Below are 8,238 nucleotides of genomic sequence, written 5' to 3' on the forward strand. Positions count from 1 at the left end.
TCATAATTTCTGAAAAACTTCAGCCAAACAGAACCCAAAATGAGTATTTTGGTCAGGATTTTCCAAAGACACAGAACAAATAGGATAGTTATAGAGAGACGTTAGATTATGAGGAATTGGCTCACGTGATTAAGGGGGCTGAGGGGTCACACGGTACCATCTGCGGTTCCAGTGGAGTCCGAAGGCCCAAGGACCAGGAGCGCCGCTGTCTGTGGGCAGAGAGGGACATCTCAGTTTGAGCAGAGAGCACACTTGCCCTTCCTCTGCCTTTTCACTCTGTCTGGCCCTCAGGGGCTGGGACGAGGCCCATCCACAAATCATGCTTGTTTGCGCTCTGCACGGTTCCCTTGAGGTCCACCCACGGTGCTGCATGAGTTGTAGCTCATTCCCACTTATTGCTGAGTAGTTTTTCATGGTATGAACGTGCCAGTGTGTTTAACCTGCCGAAGGACATTTAGGTGGTTTCCAGTTTGGGGCTGTTACAGATAAAGCTGCAATGAACATTCATGTACAGATTTTTGTGTGAACGTGAGTTTTCATTTCTCGGGCGTAAGTGCCCCTGAGTACAATCGCTGGGTCCTATGGTAAGTGCCTGTCTCGTTGTAGAAGAAACTGCCACACTTTTCTGCAGTGCCTGTGCCATTTTACCTCCGCACCAGCAAAGTGCGAGTCATCCCGTTTCTCTGCATCCTCACCAGCATTTGGTGTTATTACTATTTTTTATTTTCACCTTTCTGATAGGTTTGCAGTGATAATGCGTTGTGATTTTAATTTGCATTTCCCTAAATGGCTAATGAGGAACATCTTTTCGTGTGCTTACTTGACATTGGGTATCCTGTTCAGTGAAATATCTATTGATGTCTCTTGCTGATTTTCTAATTGGATTGTTTTGATAAATGTCCATATTGGTTTTAATAATAACTTTTATAAGAATATACAGCCCTGGCTGGTGTGGTTCAGTGGATTGAGCATTCACCTGCAAACCGAAAGGTCACCGGTTTGATTCCCGGTCAGGGCACATGCCTGGGTTGTGGGCCAGGTTTCCAGCTGGGGTGTGGGAGAGTCAACTGAATGAGGTTTCTCTCTCTCTCCCTCTCCCCTCTCTCTAAAATAAATAAATAAATAAAACATGCAAGTTTAAAGAAAAAGAATATACAAACTCTAAGAACACATCTTTGAGACAACTGGAGGAAAATAACATGGACGTGGGTATTAAGAGATTATTAAGGAATTAATGTTAATATCATTAACTGTGATAATGGTGAGATGGCCATACACACACACAAAAGTTTTCATTGGTTGGAATTACATTCTGAAATATCTAGGGCAGAGGTGGCAGGATGCCTTTTAAAAGGTGGGAGAGGTGGAAGGAACAGATGAAACAAGAGAGACAAAATGTTGGCAATTGTCGCTGTGTGAAGGCAGCCAGAGAGGGTGTTCAGAGCAGGCTTACGAAGCGGTTAAGAGCCAGGGTTCTGGACCGGGACTGCAGGTTCAAATCTTGCCCCCACCCTTGATTTTCCACGAGGTTCTGACCTCACCTATAACGTGGACGTCATAACAGTATCTCTTATTACGTTATACATATTTTAAGTTCCTTAATTTGCATCAAATAGAATATTTAGCACAGTGAGCAGCACACACAAAATACTGCACACATGTTGGCTACCACGGTACCAAGCAGACCCAGAGGCAGAAACAAACTCAGGGAAACATAAAGTCTTAGAGAAGCGCTCCGCGCCAGACCCGCCTCCGCTCCGCGCCAGACCCGCCTCCGCTCCGCCGCGCTGGGAGTCGGCCGGCTCTGCGCTTCTCCGCGTCCCCGTCCGCGCCCTTCCCGTCCCCGTCCTCCCACAGACGAGGCAGGCGAGTGGAGGTTGCGCTGGCGGTGGAACAAAGCGGTGCGTTCGTATTTTACTGAGCATACTTCATGGATAAAGGAAAAAGAAGTCAGAGCCCTGGGAAACAATTCGGCCGCGAGAATTCAGGGATGCAACAACGTTCACGTTGCTTGTCTCAATAATGACCTTTCCTAGGACTCAACAGGAGGAAACAGCCGAAAGAGAAGGAGAAACTGCATGTTAACAAGACGTTGTGGACCGAAAAGGGATTCCACGGGAAGTGACCGCACGGGGGGGACCTGACCTGACTTCCTAACTGGGCAGGTCACGCTGGGCAGGTGCGCCCCACGTCCTCCGTAGGGACAGGCTATGAAGCCAGCTCTAGGCGCATCTGGGTTAAATGCTCCTTCCAAACACCCGAAGCCATGCCCTGTGAGGACAACAGCCACCCTCAAAAGAGCACAGAGAGTTAACTCTCCCGCAGCCCGATCCCCGCCCGCCTTGCCTTCCCCACCTTCGGCCGCTCTTCTCCCGTTCCTGCCTTAATGTCAGACGCATGAAAGGAACCGCAGGATCGCCATTCTCCGGAAAGTTTTAGATCGAGCTTCCCCGCGACTGTCAGTTTTGGCTCAAAAAGACGCTTATAAAAATCCTCTCCAGGTTTCGATGTTCTTAGGAGTGCACTCATGCATACCAGTGACTGTTGACCCGTTTCCTTCCATGAGTATATTCACCGTAGACTGAAATTTTTCTGATCCCAGCCGCGCTTGTCCCCTAGGAGCCGAAGAGTAAGGGAACTGGTGGAAATGAAAATAAGCAGCTCTCCTCCTGCTCTCCATTCCCGCTTCTTGGAGAGGCACCTTGTTCCCACAGCCGCAGCCTCCCTGTTACATCTCCCCCCTCCCCTCTCTGTCAGTTTGGGACAGAGACTCATCCTCATCGTCGACACCCCACCTCTATACACACAGGCATACCACTCCAGGCACGCTCCTCCCCCTTCTCCCCCTCCCCCTCCTTCTTCTTCTTCTCTCTCTCTCTCTCTCTCACACACACACACACACACACACATCTGCTGCAACAGCCCAGGCTACGCCCCACAACTGTCCTTGGGATCCTATTTGTGCCCCGTTATCTGCTGCTCCCCTCCATTTGTCCGGTGGTAACTCTCTTGTCTATCCTCCTCTGAGCCTCGAGGACAGAGTGCCAGTAGCCACTCTGCTCCCCCAAGCACCTGTCTCACCCCGATTTGCTGCCTGACTCACAGACGAAAAGACTGGGTCCCGGATCTCCAGTGTGTGGTGAGACCAGGCAGAACAGCAGCTTTCTGATGAAAGCATCCAGCTGTGTCCGGTGAGCACGTGCTCTCGTCAGGCCTGAGCTAGCTGCAGGGAGTCAGCGGAGACGGGAACTGATCGCTCACCGTGAGAAGCTCACCGTGCAGGAAAGGGGTGTACACAGAAGACTACCGTGTAAGCAGGTAAAGGCCAGGACAGGGGCAGGAGAGAACACCGTGGTTACCAAGCAGAGACAGCCTCCACAGCAGCCATCTCGTCAGAGGTGGCTTTTGAAGAATCACCTGTCCACCGTGCCAGGAAGCAAACACACGAACCCACCTGACGGGTCTGCAGAGAGCAAGGAGTTCACAGACAAGGAACTGCGGCAGTGGAGGCAGAACACAGCACTCCGGGCCCGCAGCGGTGTGCACGGGCTGTAGAGCACCGCGTGGTCACGCGTGGACCAGACCAGGATCTCTGCCCCAGGCACCACCGACGTTCCCTAAATATAAGGCAAGCTGCTCTGAGTATAACGCGCACTGAGAAGAAGGGGCAAGGGCCGGTGAACTTAACTCTGGTCCTAAGCACAGAGATCACCGGCGTGGGGAGGCGGCACACTCTCCCTAAGACGCTGTAGAGGGGGGAATGGAGGGAGGAAAAGTTGAGGCCGGGCAGTAGGAGGTCGGCCTGCAGAAGAAAAAGGGACAATGAAGTCTGGGCAGGAGCTGAGGGATTGGGGCCAGGAGGGGAGGGGCCAGCGGGCTCCACCCCCCCCCCTCTTCCCCCACAACCTACTTTCTCTGGAGTCTGGTCCAGACAGGCGAGCTAGGAGCTCCTAAGGTTGACGAGAGGTGGCGGGAGGGGCCTGCGGTTGGGGCAGGGGTGTACGGCGCGGGTCCGGCCCCTTCGTGGACTCTGCGAGTCCTGGCTGTGCGGAGTTCAGGGAACCCAGAGAGGCTGGTTTGGGACACCACCCCCTCTGCTTTGCTGCTGCGTTTCAAAGGAAAGAAGTCTCCTCCCCACCGACCTCCCAGCCCCTGTGGGAACTCCAGGCAAGAAACTAGGGCTCTGAGTTCACTGAGCTGGAGTCCGCTTGCAGATGTGGGGTGTAGAGTGTCAGGGGTTACTGCCTTCTGTCCGTGGCCCTCGGCCTTTGTCTGTAAGAGCCTCTCGCACGGAGCTGTGGCCCTGCAGCTGTGTTTTGTCTACACTCATTTTTCCCCTCCAACCGGGGCACAGGCTGACTGGAGGAATGGGAAGATGGTGTCGGACGTGGGGTAAGTGGCGCTCCCTCCCCCTACTCGCCCCACAGGGTTTTACTGAGGGGCCCAGACTGGGAAGCTGGGGGGGGCCGTGCAGGTCCAGTGTGAGCAATAATAAAGGCATCAGCTGGCTTCCAGAGATGCCACAGAGTCCCAAGGCCCCAGGGCCCACGCCGAACTGGATCCTGGGTATGGAATGGTAGAGCTGGAGGGGAGAACCCAGAGAAGAAGGGAAAAGGCAGGAAGGCAGAGCGGGGACACAGTAAACTGGCATGATGGCTGGGAGTCCGAACTCTTGGGGAGGTTTCCTGGCTTATTCCACATATCCTGACACCCCGGGACAACAGTGTGATCCTACAGAGAGTTACAGAACTGGGGGGTTCACTGCTGATCACTTATTTGGGCCATGTATTTGACTTGAGATTGAAGAACTCCCCTGAAACCCCCACAAGGTGTCTAATATGGTTACTCTGGAATCAGCCAGCCGTGATGCCGGTTGCTACTTCACACCCAACAGCCCTGTCTGTGTCTCTTTGCAGGAGCCTGCGGAGGGGCCACGGTGCCAAGCCAGTTGTGGGGGAGCCTGGAGAAGCCACTTCTCTACCTGGGCTGCGCCTCCTTCCTGCTGGGGCTGGCTTTGCTGAGCATAGGGCCGGACAGTGCCCCTGTGGCTTATTTCTTTCTGACCTTGGGTGGCTTCTTCTTGTTCACCTGCCTCCTGGCCTGTTTTCTGGAACGGGTGTTCCGATTCGTGCCTCCGGAGAGCCCAGGGGCCTCAGGCAATGCTCAGTGAGTCGGGGTGGGGTGGGTGGGGCGAATTGAAGGCACACACTGTACCCACTCTCCCCGTCTCTCTCTAGTCTCTCAGACAGGCTTCGCTTTCCACCTCTGTCACTGATATCAGTGAGAGGATGGGTCAGGGGCTTATGGAGGGGTCTTTTGTCAGTAGAAGACAGACAAGTGGAAAGGGGCTCCCTTCAGGAAGCCACCAATGACCTTATTTCTCCTCCCTCAGGGACAATGAAGTCTTTGAGGTGCCAACCTATGGAGAGGCCATGGTGTTGGAATCACAGTGCCGCACCCAAGAGTTGGATCAACCACCTCCCTACAGCAGTGTTGTAACCCCCTCAGGACTTGTAGACGATCAGCCTTGCCACCCACAGGGGCCCACGAGAGCCAGAGTGGAAAGGCGAGCAGGCTCACAGGGGTCTATAACCCCAGAGAGCCCCGGAAGAGCTCCGATCAGCCTTCGGCTTCGGGGACCACGAGTTGTGTCCACTGCTTCTGATCTACAGAGCCGGGACATGCTCCCCAAATTGGAGCCTCTTACTCCACCCCCCGGCTATGATGCCAGTTTTGGTCACCCTGATGATGAGGATGTTTTCTATGAAGACAACTGGACACCCCCCTAACGGACTTTCCCAGGATAGAGCATCTCTCTGTACCAGGCCCACTCACTCATTTGACCATGCTTTCCAGTGCCTGCTACGCATCAGGAGCTGGGACCTCATGAACGGGGACTTTACCCCAGCGGGGAGTCAGGCAAAGGTAAGCCCTTCCCAGTTGTGATGCAGGCGGCACAATCTGGATTGTTAGGCAACATTCAGAAACCTTACCCGGGTTCCCTATTTCCAGGGTTAGATTGAGGGGGAGATGAGGGTGATCCAGAGAATCTGGAGAAGGGAGAAAAGAATCAACCTCTGAGGGGCAGTTATGTTGCTTTTGTTCTCCGTCCTTTGCTTCTATTAGATCACTTATGCTTCCCAGCCTCGTGAGGTATTATGACCCTCATTTGAAAAATGAGGATTCCAAGGATCAAAGAAATGTATTTGCACAGAGCACTAGTGCTAGTAAATGGCATACATGTTAAGGCCAGAGACCGACATGCTGCCTGCCCCGTGACCTGCCACCTGAGTCAGGCCTTGCAAAGCAGGCTACGGCCAGTGGTCACTGTGTTCTTGGGAGCAGTGGCTGCAGTCCCGAAGGACCCGCACCACCACCTGTGCTGAAGCAAGGCTGTGCATCACCGGCCATGCACCTGAGCACAAGGTCCCGCTTGTCAGAGGCAACTGAGGCACAGCTGCGGGAGTCCTGCTGAGAACTAGCTACACCCCCAACACCCCTTCCGCTCTCCCTTGGGCATTTCCCAGAAACATGGGCCGTAAATCTGGGCTTTCTGTTCCCAAAGCAACCATCCTTAACTAGAAGGCATTGCTGTTTCGCCTACACCCCGGAGGACTAGAACTAACCAGCAGGGTGACTCACCCCCCTGGGGATCTACTGCACGCCCTTAGAGATTCCTCTCCCCCTTCGCTTGGTGCCGCAGTCACTCCAGACTCAGCCCACCTGCCTGGGCCTCCCCGATACAGGCTTTGAACTGGTTTACACATCTCCTCCCTTCTTCCTCGCACAAATCTAACAATAAAAAGAACTCAAAGTCCACTCTTCGGATCCCAAAGCCCATTACGTTCTCAAAGCAAGGTAGCCAGGCCATCCGCACATCTCTGTCTGTCTCGGACAGGTGCTGGTGAGCGGTGGAAGGCTTCGTGCAGACAGAACGGGGCACCAGTTGTGTCTGCAGACAGGGTGGGCTGTGACCGGGAGTGTGCCCAGCCTCCTACAGGGCCAAAGCGAATCGGAGCTCTGATGGTCTCTGCTCCACATGGCGAATCGGAGCTCTGATGGCCTCTGCTCCGCGTGGCCAATCGGAGCTCTGGTGGTCTCTGCTCCGCGTGGCGAATCGGAGCTCTGATGGTCTCTGCTCCGCGTGGCCAATCGGAGCTGTGGTGGCCTCTGCTCCGCGTGGCCAATCGGAGCTCTGGTGGTCTCTGCTCCGCGTGGCGAATCGGAGCTCTGATGGTCTCTGCTCCGCGTGGCCAATCGGAGCTCTGGTGGCCTCTGCTCCGCGTGGCGAATCGGAGCTCTGGTGGTCTCTGCTCCGCGTGGCCAATCGGAGCTCTGGTGGTCTCTGCTCCGCGTGGCCAATCGGAGCTCTGGTGGCCTCTGCTCCACATGGCGAATCGGAGCTCTGGTGGCCTCTGCTCCGCGTTGCCAATCGGAGCTCTGATGGCCTCTGCTCCGCGTGGCCAATCGGAGCTCTGATGGTCTCTGCTCCGCGTGGCGAATCGGAGCTATGGTGGTCTCTGCTCCGCGTGGCGAATCGGAGCTCTGGTGGTCTCTGCTCCACGTGGCCATTCGGAGCTCTGGTGGCCTCTGCTGCGCGTGGCCAATCGGAGCTCTGGTTGTCTCTGCTCCGCGTGGCCAATCGGAGCTCTGGTGGCCTCTGCTCCGCGTGGGAAGCAGTTCCGGCCCAGGGACCAGTGCCCAGCGAAGGGTCCCCATCCTACGGGGAAGCAGTGGCGTAAAACGGCCCCACGATTAGGGTCCTCCTGTTTGGAGCACGGTGGACAGGTGGGTCAGCAGAAGTAACGCGTGAGTTTCTTGGCAGGGGTGGCGGAGTCTCGGATACTCGAGTCTTCCAGGGTGAAGCCTAGAATCCCCGGCACTGCGTCTCATCGCTTCGGCCTCGCCCCTTCACTCTGACCGCTAGGGTGTTACCCCAGCCCCGCGCCCTGCTTCCCCAGATCCCAACAAAACAGCAGATGGTCCGGACGTGTGTGCTGCGGCTGCGCTGCAGGTTTTAGCCACTGGGAGGGGCTCCGTCACCGCTGTCCCACCCGCCTCTGGGGTGCTCTCTCCACTCAGGGCTTCAGCCGTGGCGCGGGGATCCGTCGGCCGCCTCCTAGTGCTCTCCGGCTCCTTATCCCGGCTCCAGCGTTTCAATCAAGTAAAACGTTGGCCACAGCAGTCTCTGCGAAGCTCTCGCCATTGGCCAGGAAGGCCGAGTGGGCGGTGGGGGGG

The 8,238-nt window shown here is 55.4% G+C and overlaps 1 protein-coding gene across 1 annotated transcript; it reads left to right on the forward strand.

Annotated features, from left to right (window-relative positions):
• The first annotated feature begins 4,517 nt into the window (after window positions 1–4,517).
• TMEM139 (transmembrane protein 139) lies at window positions 4,518–6,813 on the forward strand. The gene is given in 4 exon segments (XM_090286913.1): window positions 4,518–4,566; window positions 4,917–5,166; window positions 5,393–5,780; window positions 5,782–6,813. Coding segments are annotated over 4 exon segments (852 nt in total). The 3' UTR covers window positions 5,947–6,813.
• Window positions 6,814–8,238: the final 1,425 nt, after the last annotated feature.

Source organism: Furipterus horrens, unplaced genomic scaffold, assembly GCF_987537825.1.
Source record: "Furipterus horrens unplaced genomic scaffold, mFurHor1.1.pri manual_scaffold_9, whole genome shotgun sequence".
Classification (NCBI taxonomy): domain Eukaryota; kingdom Metazoa; phylum Chordata; class Mammalia; order Chiroptera; family Furipteridae; genus Furipterus; species Furipterus horrens.